The following is a 25,164-nucleotide window of genomic DNA, read 5'->3' as shown; positions in this document are numbered from 1 at the left end:
TTTGAGATGTCATTTCACAAACTATAGGGTGGAAATTCAAGGAAATCTTTGTTAGTAAGAGGAAGAAAAATAAGCCAGCCCAAACCTCAAAAACCTAAACAAGACACAGCAGAGGAAAAAAAGGAAGAGGTAGTGGTGAAGGTTGAGGGTTTGCCTCCATCTGCAAACTCTTTCTGAAAGCTGCTGACAGAGCTTTGGCATCTGATCATCTCCTGACTGCTGATTAACATAGCACTGTTTTATATTTAACTCAGGCCAGAACAGGAGGGGCTGGGGGTGGGGTTGCACTGCTCATAAGGGGAGCACGGCAGAAACAGTGTTCTTCTGTGTCAGTTCCCTCCATGTCCCAGCCCAGCTGCGCTTTGATCATTCACTTTTCCTCCAAATGCATGTTGTCTTTAATTAATTGAGTGTCTTGCGGAGAGCGAGGTGAGGGAGACAGGCAGAGAACAGCTATAGCTACACAATTAAAATACGAACCAAGACTGCTGAGTTTACTGAATGCTGAAGTGACTAATAAGCTTTTTTGTGGTTAATATTTTGCTCTGAGAACAGATCTAGGAGCAGAGATGGAGGGCATGGATTTTGAGGATGAGAAGTCCAAGAGGTACTGCATGAAGAAAAAGCATGTGGCTATCATCTGTGGAGTCGTGGTTGTTGTAGGACTTGCTGTGGGGCTTGGTGTGGGATTGAGCAGACCTAAAGCTTCACAGGCAACAGAGCAACAACCAACACCAGATCAGACGACAACAACAACAACAACAACGACAACAACGGCAACTACAACAACTACAACAACGGAACAGCCTCCTCCCCCAGTGGATTTGGGTCCCTGTCCTTCCAAGAATGATGACACTGGAGACTGGAGAGAGTTTAGGCTGCCCACTTATGTCAAGCCTGTCCACTATGATCTGGAAATCAAGCCTGAAATGGAGCAAGACACTTACAGTGGGACAGTCAGTATATCTATATTTTTGGAAAAACCAACCAGCTCCCTGTGGCTTCACCTGCGAGATACCAAGGTTACAGAAATACCCACACTCCGGAAATCCTCAGGACAGCAGATTGCTCTGAATGACTGCTTTGAGTACAAGCCACAAGAATACATTGTGATGAAGGCAGCAGCAGAGCTCCCTGTCACTGGTGAAAATGATCCCTATGTGCTCACCCTGAAGTTTCAAGGCTGGCTGAATGGTTCGCTGGTTGGGTTTTATAGGACCACCTATACTGAGAATGGACAGATCAAGTAAAGCAGTTTTATTTATTAAGCTTTCTTCTCTATTTTTACTGGCTCAGGCCTGCTGTATTCCTGTTTCAGCTTTTCAGTCTTGTCTCTCACCAACTTACTGACATTTCTGGATTGTTCTTTAGTTTTCTCATTCCCCTAAGGAGGATGCTGTATTCAAAGCCCTTTGGCTTCTGACTAGTGAATGTGGGCTGGAGAGATGAGAGGTTTGTTATAATTAATATTCTGAAAAACCTTTTCAAACTCTACTGGTCCAAGCTTACCTTTGAACTGAATGGCTCCCTCAAGGAGCTGGAGGGATCAAGGCCTGTTTTTATCTCCCTAGTACAATAAATAGCATACAACTATCACCACTCTCTCCTGTTATCCCCAAGGTAACAGTTTTGGTATAAAATGTTCTTCTGATAGTTTTCCTGATAGCATATCTCCTTGATGCTGTAAGCCTGAGGAATATTCAAACCCGAACTTCCCTGTCTCTCTTGCAGCTGGTTTAAATTATACGTAGGAAAGCCTAAACAATTAGGATCACCTTTTACTGGTTTTTTTGTGCTCCATCTCTTTCTTGTGAATATATCAACAGTTATTGAATGACTACAAAGTCTCTACCAGTTCAGCTAACCCATTCCACTTACCAGGTTTGTACTGCTTCAACGCAGAAGCTTGAAAAAGCCATTGCCCTCTGCTCAAAGGCTGCTCTTCACAGTTAATGTATGGAGAGGACAGTCACCCATTTTCTGATATTTACATTTCTGAAGTGATTTATCCCAGCCTTTACAGCTGGTAGATAAACTTGGCTAGACATTTACGAGGCCCTGTAGCAGGAACATGGAGACAAACACTGATGTGTTCATGGCATTTCTTTGCCCTCCTGGGACAATGGTGTCGTGAGTGAGAGTCTCGTCAGCTCCATTCAGCCACTGACAGGAGTACCAGCAGTGACAGGCACCAGCAGCAGCGGATCCAAGAGGCAGAGAATAAAGCAAGCATTGATTTTTCCTGTGGAGAAGTCATGCAGGGAACAGCTTGAACACCAGACAGCTCTTTTCCTCCATATATGACCTTAGCATTGCTCTGACTTAAAAGGTGCTTTGGTTTCATACTTTGAGCATCTGACATCTCCACAGCAGTTTTAAAGTGCAAAGTCCTAGAATCCTTCTACGTTGAGGTGTGTTACTTTTCTCTGGTGAAGTATATCTAGATATTAAATGTATAGCCCCAGGTCTGTCACAACCCCAGAACAGGAGGATCAGAACACAGGTCTTCTGAGTTGCAGAGCAGGAGAGGTGAGTGCCTGTCCCTCAAATCCAGACAGTACAGGTAGACAAGGGCCAAGCATCTGATACCAGGAAGAAAGGAGAACTCTAAAACTAAAGAAAGTATAAAATGTGAGCTCACTTTGACTGTTCCTACTTCTTGAATTGAATGCTGGAAACTACAATTGCAAGGATGATCCTAGCCAGCAGTCTGAAAACTCAATGCAGAAAGGAGCTTGTGGTTGTGAGTGTGTTAGGTTTGAGAAGGGCTTTAGTAAGAACAAGTGAAAAGTAAATTCTGAAATATTTTTCATGTGACAGACTTTGGGCAGATTGCAGAGGTGATGTACGTGATAGTGGTAAGTACAGCTTTGAAAGTAAGGCAACCAACAGCCAAGTTGTTGCTATGCAGCAGAGGGTAGGGGATAGGATGGGGTAAGGAAGGACAGCGAGGGAAGGGTTTTATTACTTATTAAAAATGCATTTTCCCCCAGCTTTCTACTTAAAAACAATGCTGACTGGAATGAGCATTTTTATTTTGCCTTTGCCTGAGGTACATACCACTCTTGGAAAATTTCAACCCAAGTAGTTCTGTTGTTGTCATGTTGCAAGTAAATACAAATCAGATCAGGTAACAGCAATGATCAAACAAGTCTGTTAATAGTGGATGTTAAAGAGAAGAGGGCTGAGGCAAGAAGGAGATCCAATATATAATTAACCAACTCTATTATCCCTTCTGTGCAGTGTTAGAAGCAGCAGCACCTTTTGAGAGACTTAATAACACTGAAAGTAAGCTTCTAGGGCAGACCTGCTCCCCAGATGTTTATCTGTGAATGCAAAGGTTTGCCAAAGCATTGCTATAAGGCCTTTGGTTTACAAACTGGGCACATGTCCAGGCTCTGCTGTTGCTTAGATTCAAATACCCAAATAGATTCAATAATCTATGTTGCTTAGATTCCTTGAGAGGCTTAGGGAGAAGAGCACCTCATTTGGGGATCCTGTTCAGACAGATCATACAATCCCCATCAGGAAAAAGGTGCTTTTGGATATGCCCTGAAGCAGATTGTGAGATACCTTGGAATTGTGACTATTTAAATTGATGTGCACCTGCAGGTAGGGAACAGGAAAGCAGAAACTTTGGAAATGTAGATTTTGGACATAGACTTGCCTAGATGCTTCTGTGGGTTCCCAAATCTAGCTGTAAGCACTAAAGTCCTTTGGTAAAACTGTTCCTCTGTCTGCTCATTTAATTTCCCCATTAATGCAAAAGGAATAGCAGTCCTCCCCACTTTGCATGATGCACTAAGTATAACTACAACACTTGTGCAGTTTTCAGGTCTTATGGAGAGGAGCAAAAGAAGAGTCCTTGGCTGGTGTACTGGGTTTTTCAGGTCATTAGCTTCTCTCAATGAATGTGCTAAAGCCCCCTTGTATTTTTTCCTTAGTATTAAAAATAATACAATTATGTCACATCAGCTGGCTTTGGTTTTGCACTACTATTAGAGACAAGGTATGGCTTCCTGTTTTTAGGAATTCCCTCGCTTGTCTGTGAGAGAACAAGAGGCTCGCCCCTGTCTAACAGGGATGTATTTAGGATTTTATTGAATAGACAAGGAAAGAATTTTCTTCTGTTTACAAAAGTAACACTTCTGATTTTCTTCCTGAAGCAGAAAGTTTTCTCAGAAGCAGGAATGAGTTGGAATTTTAAGGAAGACTAGGAGAAAGATGCTTTAATTAGTTCAGGGAGGAAGGAAGTTGTTTGACACTAATGACTTGTACTTCGGAGGGAGGGGAAGGAAAACTCCTCATGGTTCTAAATGCATCACTGTTTTATTTTGAGAACAGCTGGATGCAGTCTCAGCCAGATCTTCACTTCTTATTATTATGATGTTTACAACTGTCGACTCTAGTTCATATTTAAAGGTCTGGACATCAAGAGCAGAAGCCACCAAGCAGTGAAGAAAATCTTATCTAAAAACTACATTATGTTGTTTGAAAGTGAATTACAACATTTCATGTTTCTATTGCCACTTCTGTGCATGCCATAGTCAGGTGTTCTCATCATCTAGCCTTTAGGAAGGGTAGTGCTGAAGTTTTTCAGTCCTAATGTCTGTCTGCCTCTGCAAACATGAGGATAGATGGATTATCACCTTATAAATCAACAGATGTATCACAGTGTTATCAGTCTGTAGGAACAAGACATAAATATGTCAAAATATATAGCCAAGTTTTTAACCAATAGCTGTGAAGCATCGCCCTGGAGGCTTGGAGTTAACTTAATTGTGAAATAGCTCTCAAATCCTATGAAAAGTAGAGAGTGACAGCAAAGAATGCACCAAGCAAAAGAAACTCTGTTGAGTCTGAAATGATGTTAAAGTGAATGTTCATTATGCTTTCTGCCCATGAACCTTTGAGCTACTATTCCAAGGAACATGAATGGAGAGAGCCCAGACATATCACCTCTGTCAGGTTTGTAAATGACCCTTGCTGCTACAAGTTCCTAATGACCAGTTTAGTATTTAACCATCACAGGGAAATGCCAAGGGCAACAGAAACCTTGAAAAATTGGTTGTCAAGTGAGCTTGTAGGATTGCTGCAATCTGTAATTTATGATGTACACTTTTAATTACTTTTTGGAAAGAAAAACTACCTTAATATAGTTGGAGCAGCTGTAGAAGTGCTGTCAGAAAATGCTCAACATTCCAGATTAATTGAAGGAGCATCTGTGATCCCTTTCACCATCAATCACTGGAGAATATGCTCTGCCACTGGTGTGGGTCATTAATGGGGGAGCCCAATGTCACTGGGAGAAGCAAGCACAATATGAACGCTCACAACTTTCACCTTATGTTTTTACATGACCCCAATTGTCTAGCTCCTCCAGCTGGTTTTGTATAACTGAGATGACTTTCTGACCCCCCCAAAACAGCTTGCATAGCATCAGTTATGTACTAGGATGTTCACCTGAACTTTCCATGCTTTCTCCAGCAGTTTCACTAATGGAGTCAGGGGAGCATAGGAGCAGAGGAGGAAACTGTATGTGGTAAATGCAGAAAAAGAAACACACAAACAGGATGAGATTTATTGGCATTTGCACAGTTTCAAGGTGTCGCTTCAGGAGACGTTCAAGGCCCTAATCCCAAGATATGCTGTAGTGGGTAAACAAGTCTTGGAGTGACTTATTCCTTTTAGGTGATATCATCAGTTCTTTATTTTAGGTGATAAATCAATGGTAAAGCTCAGCAGGAGGGAGAGCAAAGTTTTCACTATGCATGAGAGGTCATGCCTCTCTTATTGCCTGGCTCCTAAAAATATTTGATGATAAGCAATTTGCATTAGCTTTTGCTCTGAAACCTTGAAGATGTTGATGACAGACAGATGTGGATGTCAGCTCCTGCATTTTTGATGTCACCTGCTTTTATGAATGGATAAATATGCACAAATATTTGTAATTGGATTTCATTTGTGAAATCATTAAAAAAAATGCCTAGAAATTGCAGACAAGATTTCAAAGCCATATAATGAAGCCTTGCCAATGTGTTGTTTGTTTCAGGAGCATTGCAGCTACTGATCATGAGCCAACAGATGCGCGGAAATCATTTCCCTGCTTTGACGAGCCAAACAAAAAGGCAACTTACACCATATCCATCATCCATCCAGATGTGTACCAAGCACTTTCAAACATGCCAGTACAGGTAAGTATTTCCCAATAGCTGCCTAAGTGCAGCAGTTCTGTAGAGACACTGAAAGGTAACGTGGGTCGCCAGGTTCTGGCATGTTCACAGACTCTACCACTCAGGCACTGGAAAACTCACGCTTAATAGACATTCCATGAACAGAACTGGTTGGCTGGTTAGGACTCAAAGTGGTCCATCAGCACACAACATGGCAGCACAGAGTCAAATCCAAAGCAAAAATGGAACACCTATTCTGTTGTTATCCAGCTGACCCTCAGCTGGATATTCTAGGTGAGCATCCCCTGCTGACTATAAGTAGATATTGGCAGGTTCTTCAGTCAGACTGGGTAGGCTCAGAGAATGAGTACTCTGCAAGACAGCTGCTTCCCACATGGAAAGTCTAAAATAATCACTAAAACTGCATAATGGTCCAGAACAAGGGTCTGCTGATCACAATATAATGGCAAAGAATCCTGCTAGCCAGAAAGACTAGGATTATTCTTTTTAATAATGAGGATCTGAAACTGCATCTGTCAGCTCACGGGTGTGGATATTTGTCATTCCACCATGTCTATAATTTCCTAAATAATCCATTTCTAGACCTACTGTCAAATTCCAAATTTTGCATGAAATTCAATGGCATCAATTATCTACCTCTGGGCCTTCTGGAAGAAGGCTGAATGGCTTTCAGATGAGAGGGTTTCTACTGAATAGTCAAGTGAATGTGTAGTCTATTTTATAATTTCTACTAATAAGTTCTGAAGTGGGATATAAAGTACCAAGTTAAAAAAAAAAAAAAAAGAAAAGAGCTTCCAGCCTCCAGGCTGTTGGCATTTGCATTTTTTCCAATCACTCCCCCACCCAGAAAACAAAGGTCTGCTTTTATTTAGAGTGCCCCAAACTTATTCTCTTAGCAATGCAGCTGAGATATCTATTACCAGGCTCATACAGATGCATCCATACCCTTTGCACATTTAAAGCTCTGACCCATTGTTATTAAAAATATTTCTATCATACCTAGAAGACCACCAGGCACTTTGATGAACAACACATGAAAGGAGATTGCTGTGCCTTTCCTCAGATAAGTGAGAATATGAGCAAGGAAGTAAGGGGATAACACCATATGTTATCAAGATTTATTGTGTTTTGAGATTTACTTTACACCTTGACATGTGGACCTTGTCTCTGTTATGGATCTACAATAATAAGTGTGCAAAGGGCTAACTACTGCTTCTTAATTGATTTGCTAAAAAAAAAAAAAACTGATAAGAAAATGTAGATTATGCTGAATTCATACTGAGGTTTGACTAAGGGATTATAGCAGGGCACTTTTTTCATCTGGTCAAGGTCAGTACCTCTGGTCTTAGTAGTGGAAGAACTTTGGGAAAGATCTTTTCCACAGATGGAACTGTAAGAGTTTGTAAAGGCAAGGCACGTTGTATGTTACATGTCCTGTAATTTTGGGGGTGTGGAGCTTTATAACCAGCATGGCAAAATCAGATCAGCAAAATCAGAATCTTGCACATTTCATTTGCATTTTTCACTATAATTTCTTCAATTTTTTCCCACTAAAGTCCTGACTTTGTTGAAATCACAGAAGATATCAAAATATAGTCAAAATGGATAAAATAATGGAAAATTAGATTGTGAATACCTTTTCGAAAAGGGGCTATGAATATGTCTGTGAATATGTGGTTTTGTTCATGGAGTCATATTACCTGTAATATTAATTGTCTGTGCTTTATTTATATTGTGTTTATAACAAACAAATCTCATGAACCACTGTATCTCTAGAAGGCTAACATCTTTTATATGTTTTTGGCTTTTGTTCTATTATATAGTCATCCAGTCAGAAGCACAAAAATTTTCAGACTATAGCAGAAAAAGAATAAAAGAAATATATGTTTAGAATAGAATCATAGAATAAGCTGAGTTGAAAGGGATCCATCAAGATCATCAAGTCCAACTCCTGGCCCTGTACAGGACACCCCAAGAGTTTCACCATGTCCCTAAGAGCATTGATCAAATGCTTCTGGAACTTTGTCAGGTTTGATGTTGTGACAACTTTCCTGGGGACCCTGTTCCAGTTTTCACCCTCTGAGTGAAAAACCTTTTCCTAAAATCAAACCTAAACCTCCCCTGACTCAACTTCATGCCATTTCCTTGAGTTCTGTCACTGGTCATGGGAAAGAAGAGATCAGTGTCTATCCCTTCCTATTGAGTATTTTCAGCAAACTTAGAGGAAATACCATCTAAGAAAATCAGAAAATTTTAAAATTGATTTGATAAATAAAAACTATGATCAGCATTAAATTATATGTGTATTTAGGCAACCCACCTAATAACCTAACCCACCATTCATTTGTATTCGAATTACTTCAGGATGGATTCATTAGACTGGTCTATATCCCAGGTAGCATCCCTGCATCATAACTTAAAAATGTGATGCATATATTAAGAGAGGGGAGAATTCAGTCTCTTCCCTTCTCTGACCAAAGTGATGTTATTGTATGCAACTATTGCAAGAACAAAACACAGCATACACCAGAAAACTCCTGTTGGCAAAATTTCTGCTCATGTGAATGACTTCAAATCCCTGATGAAAATTAAAGCAAAGTAAACCTCTTTAGTGCCAAAAAAGCAAAGTACCATTTCATGTATTGCAGAAGAAAAATACTTTGTCTATTCTCATGCCTTCAGCAATGAAATGCCAGAAGAGGTGGACCTGGAGAGGTGATTTGTTGCTCCTATCCAGTTGCAGTCTTCATACAAATGTACTCTTATGCATGTGTTTGCAATTTCAAAAATCAATTTCATTATTTTTGCAGCAAACTGTACAGGTTGGTGATGGCTGGAATCGAACAACTTTTGAGAAGTCAGTCCCCATGAGTACTTACTTGGTATGCTTTGCAGTGCACCAGTTTACCTGGGTAGAGAGAACATCTGCAAGTGGAAAACCTGTAAGTACTTCTGCAGCCTGAATGTGGTTCAGGTGACAGATGTGCCTTCATTTGCATTTTTTCTTTAAAATCTCTTTTTATACAAACAAGGACATGTTTTTCCTTTTCCTGTAGTTTATTTTATGCAGCCTATTTTATCAGATTATGTGTTCACAGTGGTCCCTCTGACCTGGACTACATACAGTGTTTTGCAGTCCTTCTCTGTCTCCCATCTTTGTGAGATCCCAGTTACTACCTCCCATATGAGCACACAGGTGAGGAAGGAACACTCTCTCCAAACTCATCCCTGACTTGAACCCCAGCGCCTGAAGGAATGTACAAGTTAGGGGGTACAGGAGAGTCCCAGGCCATGAATACAAATACTTTATAATTTTCTGTGAGTTAAAATTGCATTTGATATTATTACAGCTGTTGAGACATAGGACTACAGTGCTATGTGCCATTATGTACTGGCTCACTTTATTGTACCACAGTGGCAACAGGCAATGTGCCACAGTGCCACAGTGGCAATTGGGCAATGTAAGTTCTGTAAAAATAAGTATAGAAGTAATAGTGTCTGCCTAAACAGGTGGATATTTGGTTGATCCCCTAATGAAGCAAATAGGTTTGAATCTGAACCTATTAAATTAAAATAGCTCCTTCATTTAGATGCAGTAGGCAGGCCAATCCATTTCTTACTTAGAATCAAATCTCTTGAAGGTGTAGCTGATCAGGCATAAAGAGATCACATGACATTGCATTGAATCACAAACTGAAATCCAAAATACAACTTGCCCCTCAGCAGAAACTCCTCATTTAGCCTAAACCCAGTTTGGGATACTCAACCTGCTGTTAATTGTTTATTGGCTTAGACCTTTTTCTCATCTGATACAGAGAGTGATCTCTAGAGCTGTATGCCCCTGCTTCTTCCCCTTCCTTTTCTGTTACGTAACAGAGGGTCTTGTCATTCACGTGACCTGGCAGTGGTTTCCTCAGTTTCTGGAGAAAATGTCACAAATGGACAGGGAATCTAGAATAAAACCCCAGTCATTCTACTGTTCCATTAGCAAGTTAGCTCTTCCTTAGTTGCTTTAACCAAAAAAGATCATCAAATCATTCCCTACTGAAAGCTGTTCACTGATGTTAAAATCTGTTTCGTAGAAATCTCCAAAGTTCTGATTCAGCTCTGAGCTCTTAGCTCCGAAAGACTTCCTGTCACAGGACTGTGCTGAGACCTCCCTCTGTGCCCTGCTAGCGTCATGCTGTATGCTTATATTCTTACTTGACAAATAACTAAAGCTAAATTACACTTAGACCAGCAAATGGAGCCTGGTTTGAGATACAGACAAAATATTCTTAGTTCTCTGCTGTTTGGCTAAGTTATTCACAGGAGCACATTTTAGGCCACCCAGTCACACAATTTTGTTAACCAACTGCTCTTCAGCATAGCTGGTCCGCTCATTATCAGGGACAGCACCTTGACTACTTGGTCTCACTAGATATACTATATAGCTCTGTTCCTTTAAAAATAAAAATTTTTCTAGATTTTTGTGCAGAATATAGTGCAGTTGGGAAAAAATGTACTGAAGAAGTGTGTAACACTGTTTTCTACATGCAGAAGTTAAACATTTACTATTGTCCATGCCATGCTCCAGAGTATGGCCCTGAGGTCACTTCTTTTTTTTTCCCCAAGCAAAACAGTACAGCCCACAATGTTTCTGACTGGTTGTAGCTTTTCTAAATGGAAGGGAGTGTTCACTGAAACAGGGTAATTAAAGTGCATGTGTGTAGATGCAAGGGTATTCGTGTCAGTACAGGGGTTGCCTGAAGAAACATCTTCTAATTTAGGCCTATGTTACTACATATTTTATTAATGTCATTCACTAAACAATGTCTGAGGACGTGCCTGCACTAGAAAACTTGGGGTTTAAGTGAGGTTAAAATAATAATTTTCTTTTCTCTTAACATGGACATAGTTTTACAAATATAAAATACATGCAGAAGATCAATCACTAAAAATTATCTTTTCCCCAGGAAAACCAGACTATCTTTAGGGTTTCTAATCCTATATATAGAAAGTTATTCTTATAACCTTTCCAAGGCTTCCTGTCCAAGAACTTTGAAGCCCAGCTGAACAAAGGTATTTAGATTCACCAGCCCCTGAAAAGAACATTCCATAGTGTGCTGTGTAAATTTCTAACAATAAATCTCTCATTCAACAGAAAGTATCAACATGATCCATAAATTACTTTCATAAACAACAGCAAGAGCATACAGCTCACATGACACAGTAAATTATTTAAAAACTCTGCCGTTCACTCTGAAAGCCCTAATGAAGACATTAATGAAATGAGTGGTGGGAAATGTGCCCACAGCTGGAAACAATTCTCCTGAACTGATTACCTGTCAGGTACTAAATGTCTGGTTTGGAAAAATCACAGAGGAGATTATACAAATGAAACCCAAAGTTCTAGTGCAGGCTGAAGGTTTTGGAAACCATTAATATGGATCAGCTAGGGGACTGAAGACTGCTAAATTGGGTAAAGAGCTTACAAAAGTGGAAATTGCAGATAGTAATTGCAAACTGACCCAGGGGGAAATCCCCTGGCTGGAATGTATTCCTGATTGAATTTCATAAGCTTTTTGTTTTGTTTTGTTTTAGTTTTGTTTGGGGTTTTTTTCTATTTTTGGGGGGGGTTTTATGTTTTCTTTTGTTTTTGTTCCAGCTTTATTTCTGAACACTTTCCCATCCTCCCCTCTCATTGGAGGAAGTGTAATTTATAGTATTGAAATCAATGTGTTTTCAGGCTCCAGAAGAGTCCCTGGAATAGACCAGCTCCTTTGCTCAGCTTGGCCCCTAAACCCCTGGCTGTAAGACAGCGCTGAAGGAGTAAACAAGCCACACCAATGCAGCAGATGAATGTGTCCCATTCATAAGAGTCATGGAGCTGGCAAAATGAGATAGATCAGTTTTCCTAAAACCAGAAACTTCACTGCATATAGAAATATCTCATCCACACTGGAGATCTTCAGGGGTGGGGAAGAGAACAGACTACATACAGCTCCAACAGGCTTTGGGACATAGAGATTGAGGGAAAGATCCCCAAAAGGCTCCTGTGATTCTGAACTCAAACTTTGCCTTCACAATGTGAAGATAACTTCTCAAAAGGTTTTTTCCAGTTACAAGCCTCCTCATAATGGGCATGGGTGCCATAAAGATTCTAGTTCTCCAGAGCTTGTTTCCTACTCCTTGACAGCCATAGCCAAAGGGGTACCAGGCACCAGGTTTCAGGGATAGAAAGTTCAATATTCAACACATCCTTTTTTGCATTCATGTATACAGGAGGAGCACAGAAATGGTCACTCATCACAACAAACATGCCAGGGCTACCAAACATGCCAGTTTTCCCAGACTCCCTGGTCATAAAAGAGAGAACTGATTTTTGTTTGTGGTTTCCTGGGGTGCAGCAGCCCAGAAGGCACCAAAGCTGTGGTTGTGTGGCCCAATGTCCTTCTCAAACAGCCACTCAACCTGCATGGGACAGCATGTCTGGTCACAGATCTAGTAAATGCATGGTTGTCAGTGGGTTGAGGTCTTCAGATATGCAAGGACAAGAGGAAACCATGATGACAGTACATAGGAAAGGTACAAAGAAGGTGAATAAAATAAGGTGCTACAGGCTTCTGACACATTTCAATAGAGATGTGCTCCTGAAGATTGATCTGATGGGATCAGTCAAGATCAGTGAACTGCTCAGAACAAGTGGATCCCCTTTGACTGTGCTTGCCCAGGTTTCCTCCTTGGAACACCAGGCTGTGGAGAAGTAGGAGCTGGTATGTAACCAGGCCCTGCTTGAAGCTTGGCCACTGTGAGCTTCTGGACATGGGTCTTGCCAGTTTTAAAATTCAGACAGACAGTGGAAAATGTGCACATGTTGGCTTGGTACACACTTGAAAACTTTGTTGAATAAATGTGATAGGGAACAGAATTCAATGTTCAGACCAGTCTCAGAGAAAACCTGCAGTGTTTTTGATATGTATGCTCAATGCCTTTTCAGTGTTAGACACCTGATTCCTCTTAACTGAAAACTTTTCTAATTGTCTCTCTGTATTTTACAGCTGAGAGTTTACGCCCAGCCACAGCAAATACACACGGCAGAATATGCAGCAAATGTAACAAAAACTGTATTCGACTTCTTTGAAGAGTACTTTAATTTGAGCTACTCTCTTCCAAAACTGGGTAACTATGAACATTTATATTTTTTATTTCATTAGTTCAGTGTCATGATTATGTTGCTCCTACAGATCTCTGTGCTTTGGTAGAAAACAGCATGAAAGCATTTGGTTGCTAACTGCTGATATTTTGTCAGGATCTTTTAAAACTGTACCAATGTAGTTCAAGATGTTTCTAAATGTCATGATGGATGAGTTGGCCTCAGTCACTGTTTTATTGCCAGTTCTCACAGTTCAGTTTACCGAACTGAAAACTGGTGCTGGCATGTTTATTTTAAAGCATCTTGTGGAAAATCAAGGCAAGCATTGGTGTCATCAGCAAAGGACAATCATGAGTTAAAACAGAGACAGAAGTTTCAGAAAAATATGTACCACTTCCATATGAACTTCTGGACAAAAGTCAGCAGTGAGATAAGTGAAGATGTAAACTGCCAGAGAGTATGTCATATTATTTATTAACCTAAGTGCAAAGTGGGTGTGTATCCATGTCTTAGAAAGATGAATGTAGTCCAGCATCTAATTTGTAGTTTCTACTGCTGGGCTAAATAAAGATCTGGGGCTAAATAAGAGCAGGCATGCTCTCAAATTTTGCCCATGGTTACAAAATAAGCAAAGAGAAGTTAGTGAGCATCCTTTAGCTTGAGATATTTGGAGTCTGCATCTGATTCACGCAGTTTAACATGCACAATAATCAAGCTAGGAATGCAATCAGTGTTTCGGAAATTCTTCCTCCTAAGACCTTCAAAGATGTAATTCAGTTAGTTCATGAACTTAAAAGGATGGAAAAATACTAGCTCCAAACAAGTCAAGACAATATGGAGGGGGAGTCCCCAAAACTTTGAAGACAATTAATAATGCTGTGCAAACCTTTTGTTGGCTATTTGTACCTGTACCTATCATGTTAACCTATGTTACTTTAACAAAAGACATTTACCTCCTCCTTTCAAAACAGCACCTGAGTTTACTGTCAATATGTTTTCATTTCAATGACAACTGAATTAGGGAAACCAGTACAATATGTTGTTCTTTCACATAACTGGTCCTCAGTAATAATAGGTACTATATCTCACCTGTGCTTTATATTCAAACTTTCACTGTCATGAAAGTCTGATGACTTTGCCATGGCAGCATCTGGACAAAGGCCTTTTGGTGTGACAGGATGGACTGGTATCTTCTGGTTAGCAGTGTCACAGGATAGATACTTTCATAGATTCTATTTTTTTTTCCCAGAATGTCTATTTGTTGGATTCCTAACCTTGACTTGCCATGTTGTTCCTTCATTATTATAAGTTATCCAGTTCAAACCTGATGAATCAGATATGTTTCTGCATAATGATTTATTTAAATATTGTATTTCACATTGATTTATGGCTTCTGTCATTATCTTTCTCCTTGTATCGTCCTTTTGACTGTCATTGAAGTCCTTGCCAAACTGTCAGCTTGATTCTGTAATCAAGTTGTTTAATTTAAAATAAGTAATTCCTATCTTCTGTTGGAGTGGGGTGAGGGGTTTTCATTCTATTCAGTTTTAAATCCATCATGTACTTTTTCACTAACCCACATAGAAAGCCTGTGGTCATTATTTGAAGAAGAAAATGCTAGTTCAGTTGAGTCTGCAATTCTCATTTAAACCAGTATTGATTACTGACCATAAATGAGTGACCCCCACAAATTGCCAGGCGTAGAAGCAGATGTTGTTCACTGCATGGGGGATTTACTTCAGTTAACGTGTCAAATATTTTTAATACAACAGTGTGACAAACAATGTCATGCCTCATTATTCTACAAATAGTTTCAGGAGGTTTACTGCCTACAGCACATCCCCAGACAGTAGTATTAATTTCTAGAGCCAAAACTAAGTAATGTATGATATGCACATTCCCAGGAGATGCCATAGCATCACCTTCCAGGACAGATCCTCAGCAACTGCAACTGATCTTACCTCTTAATCTCAGTAGATCCAGGGCACTTGCTTTAGGCCAGTTCTCTTCTTGAACACAGATCATAGCCTGCAGTCCACAGTAGTAAGCCAGAATCACAAATGGTAAGCAAAACAGGCTGTAAATACACACAGAGAGGAAAAGCTAATTGATTCAAAGGATAGAGTGGTAATTGTTTTCTCTTTCTTTTAATACAGATAAAATAGCTATTCCAGATTTTGGGACGGGTGCTATGGAGAACTGGGGGCTGATCACATACCGAGAAACAAACCTGCTGTATGATCCTGCGGAGTCAGCCACATCCAACAAGCAGAGAGTAGCTGCTGTGATAGCCCATGAGCTCGTTCATCAGGTATATTTTAGGACATGAGTCACTTTTACAGTGTTTCAAATATATAGTCACAACATTTTAATCTTGAAAATACTGTCATTAACTTCATCTCAGGTTCTTCTACATGTGCTCAAAATCTGATTGCAAAATATCATGTTATAACAGATCCCTGTTAGAGCTTTAAAATACCATGACTACTGCCTTGGAATTTTTCTCAGGAAGTTAGATGCTTGAGCCCAGACTGTCAGCCAGTTTTTGAAAATCTGTCTAAAATGTCTTAGAGAAACTAATTTACCTGTGCAGATGTCTCTTTTGGACAGGCAAACAAGAACAGTTATACACTGTGGAGGCTGTCTGAAAACATATCCTTAAAAGCAGAAATCATCAAATCAAGAGGAAGAAACTAAAAATATTTTCAGTGGCACATGAATCATTAGCACTCTCCCGAGTAATATGTAATTTTATAATAAAAGTGATGTTTTAACACAAGGCAAGGCCTTCATTCCTATTCAAACCCCAGAATTATGATAGTTTTCATCTGGTAGCAGGAATAAAAGTAAGCAAATAAATGTTCTGTATGCAGTTGGAGATACTGAAATGTACATGTACTATTTATCTAAACCTACATCTTTATGTTTATAATTTTAGTGGTTTGGAAATATTGTGACCATGGACTGGTGGGATGACTTGTGGCTAAATGAAGGATTTGCCAGTTATTTTGAGTTCCTGGGAGTAAATGCAACAGAACCAGATTGGAAAATGGTAATTATTTCTGCCTTGTAGAGGGTTGGCGGGGCTGGGAGGAACATTTTGGAAGGGAGTAAAAGTTAGACAAGGATGATGAAGACTTAAAGTATATTTATGGAAAACTAACATAGTGTGGTGCAACATGAAGAAAAAGTTGGTCTACGTTTTTCACCTACCTATGTTATGATCTGAAGCTAGTCAAAGTACACTTTGTGAAGCTTCAGTCTGCAGGGAAGAGTCATTCTTTTTTAACCAGTGAGTCAATTCGGTTCAGTTATTATGGCAAATAACACCTAGGTGGGTTCTGGACAGGGCCTTAACAGTTTTGCAGGGCTGCTTAAAGGTCTAACTCTGAAAGATGGAGATTTTCCTGGCTGTACTCTCTTCATGGGACTTAGGATTGCTACGTGATCTGGTAAGGGTTGGGAACCTGGGCCTGTCTCCACAGCTTGAGCTATTATCAAGGAAAATAACAGACTCCCATTCAGCTCCTGCCAGCATTTTAAGTGTCCTTTCAAATGCTCCAACTCAGACAATCTCTGTTCTGTACAGTGCAAAAATAGGCAGTGACAGTGGATAGCCAATATGCTAACTGTGTCAGCTCCAGACACTTTAAGGGTGTTGCAAAGTTGACCTTAAATAGGCATTATAGTCTGTGAATAAAGGGAGTTTTCTTGCTCCTTTCTTCCTCCCTCCCAAACAGATGTGATGGCACAGAACACACATATTTTCCCCAGCTGTCGAGGTGTAATGAGGTTCTGTGTGCCAAGACATACACAACATGCCAGTGGAAGGGAGCAGAGTAGGTTTTGCATAGGTTGAACCTGTTAAAATCTACTATCTCCTGAGCCTAGTGACTTTAGAAGCAGGCAGTGCCTACTTGCTGCTTTACCTGCCTTTCTCCCTGCAGAGAGGCTAAGAACAAAATCATTCCCTGGGTCATTTTTACACTTTAAAGTAGAAGATCTATGGTCCTAACTATGTAAGAAAAGATCTAATTACTGAATTTAAAATAAAAAGTCTTTTTTTTATCTAGATATTATGTTAATCTAAAACATTTCAATACTATCCTAGTGAGTATTAGAAGAGGAAATCTAAATTGAATTTTAGTCTTTTTTTGGTCGATATTGATTAGGAAATAAGGGGATTTTAACTGCTGGCAACTTAATCTTTTTTAAAAAATTCAAATAAATCTAAAAAACATTTAAGCCTTGGGATGGGGAACCCTGCCTCCTTCTTCCCTCCCTCCCTTCCTACCCAGCTCCTCTTTTGCAAGAGGAGACCATAATTCTTTGTAAATATTGTCACACTTCTGAAATTGGCAACACAGGCTACTCTTTTTGCCCTACTGGGGGCAAGGGAGGTGTCTGGGTGTGTCTGTGTTATGATACACACAGGAAAACAGAATCTGAAAAAGGCAATTTCTCTTAGTTAAGGAGAAATTGTATCCCTCCCCTCTCAGATATAAAGCAAGAGTTTGCAAGTCCTTCTTTAGAGGCATGAAATTTCATTCTATTTTAAATTGCCTAGAGAAGTTGAAATTCAAACTACTTATTTGAGAAGTAGGGATATGCTCCTGCCTTTGTTTCCATTCTAATGTCTTCTTTTTCTCAGCCTGAACAGGTTTTAATTGACGATGTGCTTCCTGTACTGATGGATGACTCTTTGCTCTCTTCGCACCCAATTGTAGCCAATGTGTCATCTCCAGCTGAAATCACCTCTGTGTTTGATGGGATATCCTACAGTAAGGTAGGCCATCCTTCTGTTGTGACTTTGGATGCAAAGGGGCAAAGGAGAGGAGATAAAAGTCAGGCTCATAATCAGGACTCACAAGTCACTTGAGCTGTGTCTGTGCAGATCTTTGTTCTGGGACGTTCCCAACTGCAGTCAGTGACGATGCAGTTAAAGGCAGCTGTGAGAGGAGCAGAGCAGCAGAGCCTGGTCAGCCACTGTGCACCATGCAGGCCTGCTCACAGCATGCAGTGATGCAGGCAAAGCATGGTGTCACCGGCCTCTGCCACTAGAGTGCTGGGTTTAAAATTAAACTAAACAAGGTACTAATCACACCCCTCTCCCATCTCCTCGTGCTGATGCAGCCCAGTTATGTCAAGGCTCATGCGGGTAGAGGAGGCAAGGGCAGATGTCCAAGGCCAGATGTATCCTTTCTGTCGCTTCTCCATCACACCTGCAGGCCCTCATAACTTCTGTTTTGAGGAAGCAAGGCAGGGAACCAAGCAGTGAAAACAGGAAAGTGACTTTTTAATCTCAAGTTGCTTACAGTATCCCAGCCACCCAAAAAGATGGGCTACATCAGCCTCTACTGGCATGGGCTTAAATTGGGAGATAAGTCAGCTCCACATTTCACTGAAAGTTGTGGAGCTCAGGAGCGCACTGGAGTACAATAGTCCAGTAGCCCAGGAAGTGGTAGAGATACTCCATTTAGTATTTGATAAGATTTTTGCTCATCCCATCCCAGCGTGTGGCAGTGAGGACCTGTGCCCATAAAGACTCCCTAAGGAGCTAGCTGGAAGGATACCTCTGCCTGAGCAGAGACACTGGAATGCTGGAGTCATCCAACCACTGTTGTTACCAGGGTACACAGAGGTTTTTGGGAGCCCAAGGTCTCTGGTAGTACTTGCTGTGTAGGGCGGCAGGCTGGAGATCCGTGCTGTGAAGTCCAGAGCTTGAGGGACACCAGCAGCCATGCTGAGGATCATCACTTTGAAGACCCAGCTTAGGGGGCTGAGGCCATCTTCTTTCTCTCCATATCTGATGTAGCCAAAGCCAATTAGTCCTTAGACAAGGCTTAAATTTGGAACAAAGCAGGTGCCCCCCCATATCTAACCAGGCAAGTCTCGACTCAAGGGCCCCAACAACACTGTTCCCTCCAGTTGTTTTCTGCAGGGCAGCAAGAGACAAGCCCAAAGAAAACACTCCTGTCACTCTTCTCCTCAACCGGCCATCTCCCATGCTGCTTCTGAACCTGATACACCATATTTTATTGGCAGTTTCTTATATGACCCTGTCAGTGTTCCCTCTCTGATGCTGTAACACACTTCCACAGAACACACAAAATCCAACATTATTAAACACTGCTTGTTGCTTTCCCTCCAAGCTCCCATTATCAGCTAAGCATACAGTATATATTGCATTGACTTTAGCTTCAGCTGTGCTACAGTCTGTAACTATAGATACTACTTTTATTAGCTAGACTTGATCCATCCATTTCCATCAGTTTTCTGTTTTCAATTGTTAAATCCCCTATCCAACAATACAACCAATATTTATTGCATCATAAATGCCTCACAGTCAAACCATAAACCATGTAAAAACCTGCATTGTGTAACAGTTTTTAAATCAAACTAACAAAAGTCACGAAATATACAAAGCTAAATCATATACTCTGGATCAAAATCTATTTTAGTGGTGAGCTAAGTAAGATACATACTTTTGCAGGGTCTGTAAAAACAATGGAGAAAAAAAAATCGTAGCTTTTACTCATCTCTTTGTGCCTAGATAATTACAACACGAACTCATTTTTTTTTAAGCAAAAACACTTGAGGACTTGTGCATTGTTTGGGAACAGTTTGCTTGGGATATAATTTGGCTTGGGTTATAATTTGGCTTGAAAGAGAAAGTCTTTGCGTAGATTTAGCTCAAATTACTGTTGGCATTTATATATAAATGCGTGACAAAATTAGCTTGTTTCTTTTTGGCTTTGTTTTGGCTTCTCTTTTGTATTTGTATAAAAACCATCTTCTCATGATAATATTCATCGCTAAACAAATAAAGCATAATTTGAAATGCTCTCTGTTAGTCTTACCAGAACAACCAGAGAGCTTATCCAATCCTAAAACCCTAATGAATTGCCTAAGGGTCTATGGAGTCATTGCAGTGTATTCTGTATGAGATCCTCTAACAGCTGTGGGATTGATAGGGCATTATATGCCTAGGAAAGCTCTACTAGAGTAGAGCTGGTGAGTAAACAATTAATGTACATAATTGTTTTAATCTGCTTTTTAAAAGTATTTGCATCTCATCTCTTTCCCAGTTTAATCCTCTCTCTCATTTTGAAAGGTTTTATTAAAGTATCAGTGATCTTTTTGTCTTAAATAAGTTCTGCTAGAAATTTGCTCTTGGACCCTCGTATTTTTGGAACTCCCCAGCTACAGAAGTTTAGGATTAATCTTCCACATTTCTGCCACAAACAAATCTTGCCACGTACTTGGCAATTACTATGAAATTATGTGGGTGTTGATAAAAGACTCCCCCCCTGTACCACCCATCAGAGAATGTCAGCTAGTTAAATTAAGGTCACTTGCTGAGCCTCCCCAAATAGTTGTAAGAAAGGGAAGTTATTAAAATGCTGGTGTTCCTATAATCAGTGATTTTTGTTAGGATGAGTTTTTCTCAAACACTTCACCATGGACTACAGAGGAATGACAAGAGTGGGAAAGAGACTGAAAAATAATAGTAGAAGGTGCAAGTGACTTACATTACATTTTAAATACAATACTTTACATTTTAAAGCAAAAGAAGTCTCCACTGTTATCAAATCATGTATAAGTGTGTATTTGTACTTTGGTTTTTAATATAAATGGGAGGGGATGGTTTCTGAGTGGTGATATCAAATAAGAAGTGGCTGAGAGACAAAGCTGAGGAACTGAGGTTCCCTAGTGCATACTCGTGGCCTTATGATCACCATTGATCATTAAGCAGCTTTAGGATTATCACTAATGGATATCTGTTCTAAATGTTACTGAATTGGAATATTTTGAGCATATTCCATGGCAAACACATCAGATTTCTGTATCAGAAAACAGTCATCTGCTGATCACCTTGACTCTCCAACAATAGCCTGGAAAGCAGTTTGAGGCATATCTGTTCAAACAGTCCCTCTACCATGACTCATCTAGTTATTATTCTCAGACACATAAATAGAGGAAACAGGTTTTACCAAGAATTCAGATAATACTATTATTTTCATGGGACAACTGGATTTTTAAACTATTCATAGCATTCGGCTCTCAACTGGCCCTTCATTTAGCTCAGAAAATGAAAACATGCTAATCCTAAAATTGTTTTTTGCATCTTAGATGGAATTTGCACTCCTTTTTTTTTCTTCATCATCTTGTGTGCACTCTGTTCTTTGTTCCACATGGCTCTTCTACTTCTCTCTCCTGTCTTCCTTTTGTTTCTTTTTTCTTTCAAGGTCCTAATTGTTTGGGTTATTTTCTGTGACGGTGACGCCCAATTAGTAACTCCTCTGATTCCAATTCTACCCTGCTTCAGAGGCCAGAGCTTTTACACTAGTCCTCAGCAAATTTCATTCCTTATCTTCAGATGGCATACTCACACCTGTAAAGAATTTTTAGAGTTCCCTTCCTGTTTTGTGTTCATCTGAAGTCACTGCCTCTCTCAGGCTGTTCCCCTGACAGGGGGAGTCCCCAGCTGCCCTCACCCCTGAACTGTTCTACACAAAACAGGGAGCCCTGCTCACACAAACTGGTAGAGAGGCAGGATAGTAAGCTGCAGCAGCAGGGCTCGGGAGCTGAACATAGGAACAAGTGTCTGATCACAACAAAAGACTGATTCTCACATCCAGATTTAAGCTCCACCAGGTAGGCATGCTATCAAACAAAGGAAGTAGAAAAACCACTTCCTTACTCTGATGGATGATTTCTATTTTTGCCTTGCAAAATACTCATTCACATGTTGCCTTTTAGATGAATGAAAATCATGTTAGAGCAGTGTGGATTGACCTTCTCCCCTTTCCCTTTGTCCTCAGGGTGCATCAATCCTCAGAATGATTCAAGACTGGATTACACCAGAGCTCTTCCAGAAAGGCTGTCAGGTAAAGGTGGCAGCAAAACCTGCCGGAAACACAGCCCATCTTTACGTGACAGTAGCAAAGCCATTATTCAAAACATGAATATCAGAGATCCTGGTATTGGTAGCAAAAGTACATAGTGGATTTCAATCCTGAGTGGACAACATAGAGGGGAAGAAGTTCCATGCTCCCACAGAAGCAGGAATGTGAACTGCATAAAGATTTGATAGCCAGACAGTTAGGATCTAAATTCCTGACAGCTTTAAGTGGAAAAACCTCCTCTACCCCACAGCTATCCTGTTGTCAACTGGGATCCCCTCATTCTGCTGTAGAGTGTGTCTGTGGCTTCCTATGGCCAGGATCCTCCAACCCACACAAGGCTGACGTGTAGGGACACTCTTAGAGGTATCAGCTCATCTGTGCCCTGATGCAGGGAGACCCAGCCCTAAAAAGTGAAGGTAATAGGGAGAAGAAAAGAGATACATTGCACAATTCATAGTCCTTTCTTGTGGAGGAAAAGCGTGGTGCTACAAAATAACAAAATGGCAGAAAGGAGCCGCCCCAGAAGGAGAAAGCTTGTCTGTCCTTTATTCTGAACAGACATTGGTAACAAGCGTTACCAGTGCAGGCTTACCACATTTGTTCTTACTTCCCTGTCTCATGAAGAGCACGTTTATGGGCTGCTACAAGATTGTTGTATTTTCCTGTATTCCCCCTTTCACTTACTCAATCAGAACAGTTACCCAAGATGGGAAAATACAGCTGCCTTGTCTCCAAGAGCCTAACCCTTTCCTTCTGCTCAGAGCCTTCAGGAACCCTAAGGTAGGCAGCTGTGGCCAACAGCGAAACAAACAGCACCATCTACTGACTGAACACCACCGGGAGCAGGTGGCAGGGTAGGAAAACACCCGCCGAGCAGCCAGGGAAGACACAGGATGGGAATAAGGTTTAGGCATTGCAAACTCTTTGCTGAACACCATTACTCCGTGTAAAAATCGTTTTGATCAAAACGTGGAGGTGACTAGAGTTTCCTGCTTCCACTCTGAGTCCACAGGTAGTGAAATCTCATTAAATATCTTCCTCCTGCTAAACAGCCTCTTATATTAGTCAGAAATTTGCAGCAGGGTATAGTGGTGTTCATTTAAACAAAACCCAAAAAAATATTCAAATACAAATTTATTTCCTACTAACAAGTCACTCTGGAAAATGCTGACTTTTGGTGTTATGGGATGCACTGGACAGCAAAGGAATTTCATCAGCTGAATACTGATCCATTTGATCTCCCACTGACAGTACTACCACCCATGTGTGGATACTCTGTGCAACTGAGAGGTACACTCTGTATCCCTGTACAACTGAATATGTGTATTGTTTTCATAGGCAAACAAGAAACACTGGTAGTATTTTCATGGTCTTCCATCTCTCTCTAGGCATATTTGAAGAAATACCCTTTCCAGAATGCCAAGACAGAACAATTCTGGGAAGCTCTGGAAGAGGTGTGTTTTGCATCCACCCAAACCCTTGCTGATAAATGTTTCGTATCTTATCCACTGATTTCAGTTTCTCAAAGTTTTAATATTCTGTAGCTCTTCTGTCAATGAGATCATACGCTAGGCAGCTTCCCCCTTCCTTCCTTCCTTCCTTCCTTCCTTCCTTCCTTCCTTCCTTCCTTCCTTCCTTCCTTCCTTCCTTCCTTCCTTCCTTCCTTCCTTCCTTCCTTCCTTCCTTCCTTCCTTCCTTCCTTCCTTCCTTCCTTCCTTCCTTCCTTCCTTCCTTCCTTCCTTCCTTCCTTCCTTCCTTCCTTCCTTCCTTCCCCTTTCCTTCCCTTTTCCTTCCCCTTTCCTTCCTCCTTTTTCCTTTCCTTTCCTTTCCTTTCCTTTCCTTTCCTTTCCTTTCCTTTCCTTTCCTTTCCTTTCCTTTCCTTTCCTTTCCTTTCCTTTCCTTTCCTTTCCTTTCCTTTCCTTTCCTTTCCTTTCCTTTCCTTTCCTTTCCTTTCCTTTCCTTTCCTTTCCTTTCCTTTCCTTTTCTTTCTTTAACATAAGGCTGTGGGAGTGGAGTAAGAACCCAGAAAGGAGGCCTTGCTAACAAACACTCTGCTGCTGAAATATTCCCCCTGCAACTTAAACTCATTTCATGTGTGAAACAGCTCTCATCCACCATCATGCACCCCATACTGTCTCTTTTCTCTCTCCAGATTCAGGTGTTGGAAAGCTATCAGTAGCATCAATTCACAAGTAATTTTGGTGCTTATATCCCTCTCTAGCTTGTGAGTCCCAGCTGGGTCATCATCTGTGCCACCATTTTCTGATCTTTCCTGTTCCTTGAGGCTGGACTATTTTTTCCATCTATCTCATTAGCCCCCATTACACTGGCATACTGCCAGGTTCTTCCCTGGTACTTTTTCCTTTTCTTCCAAACCTGTGGACATGCACACAGACTAAATTGTGCTTTTCTTTTTAGTTCCAGTCTTCTCCTTGGTCCCAGACTTCTTCCTACTCAGCAGAACTTCCTGCTTTCTCTCTCTAGTGCTTTGCATCTTCACATCATCTTCCTCATCTGGAGAAAGTCACTAGAAGTGAGTCTAGCTCACTTCTCTCACAGGTGGCATCCTCAGGAGGTAGTGACAGCTTTCTTCAGCTCCAGTTCCCAGGACAGATGTTCAAATTTTACATTGATGCAGCTGCTGGTGGTTAATACTGGCTCTTTCTTCACACTCTAAGCAGGACACACTGCAAGGAGGCTTCTGCCTTTAAAAATCCCACTGTGTCCTTTCTGTCTTGTTCAGTTTTTCTGTCAGAAAAAAATTGAGAGATCTTGGAGAATGCAAGGGGCCTCAAATGTTCCTCAGTATTTCTTATCCATGCTACTGGCCAGTCTCCTGCCTACACATTTCTCATTTCTTCTGTGGGTGTTCAAGTTTCCAAATAATTTCTTTCTTCAGTGACAGGCACCATAAAAGGATTTAATT

At 40.6% G+C, this 25,164-nt stretch overlaps 1 protein-coding gene across 2 annotated transcripts in view; it reads left to right on the top strand.

The window, feature by feature from the left end:
- Window positions 1-544: 544 nt before the first annotated feature.
- ENPEP (glutamyl aminopeptidase) overlaps window positions 545-25,164 on the top strand; it is a 35,491-nt gene continuing 10,871 nt past the window's right edge. For both annotated transcript variants that reach the window (XM_059470646.1, XM_059470645.1), the window contains exons 1-9: window positions 545-1,246; window positions 6,053-6,194; window positions 9,005-9,136; window positions 13,235-13,355; window positions 15,486-15,640; window positions 16,268-16,381; window positions 17,981-18,115; window positions 22,155-22,220; window positions 23,627-23,692. In XM_059470646.1, the coding sequence (XP_059326629.1) occupies window positions 570-1,246; window positions 6,053-6,194; window positions 9,005-9,136; window positions 13,235-13,355; window positions 15,486-15,640; window positions 16,268-16,381; window positions 17,981-18,115; window positions 22,155-22,220; window positions 23,627-23,692 (1,608 nt within the window). In that variant the 5' untranslated portion in view covers window positions 545-569. The remainder of the gene's footprint in view (window positions 1,247-6,052; window positions 6,195-9,004; window positions 9,137-13,234; window positions 13,356-15,485; window positions 15,641-16,267; window positions 16,382-17,980; window positions 18,116-22,154; window positions 22,221-23,626; window positions 23,693-25,164) is intronic.

The sequence above is a fragment of the Ammospiza nelsoni genome, chromosome 4, assembly GCF_027579445.1.
Source record: "Ammospiza nelsoni isolate bAmmNel1 chromosome 4, bAmmNel1.pri, whole genome shotgun sequence".
NCBI lineage: Eukaryota > Metazoa > Chordata > Aves > Passeriformes > Passerellidae > Ammospiza > Ammospiza nelsoni.
Note: the sequence above shows the minus strand (reverse complement) of the source record. Positions and strands in the feature narration are given on the sequence as shown.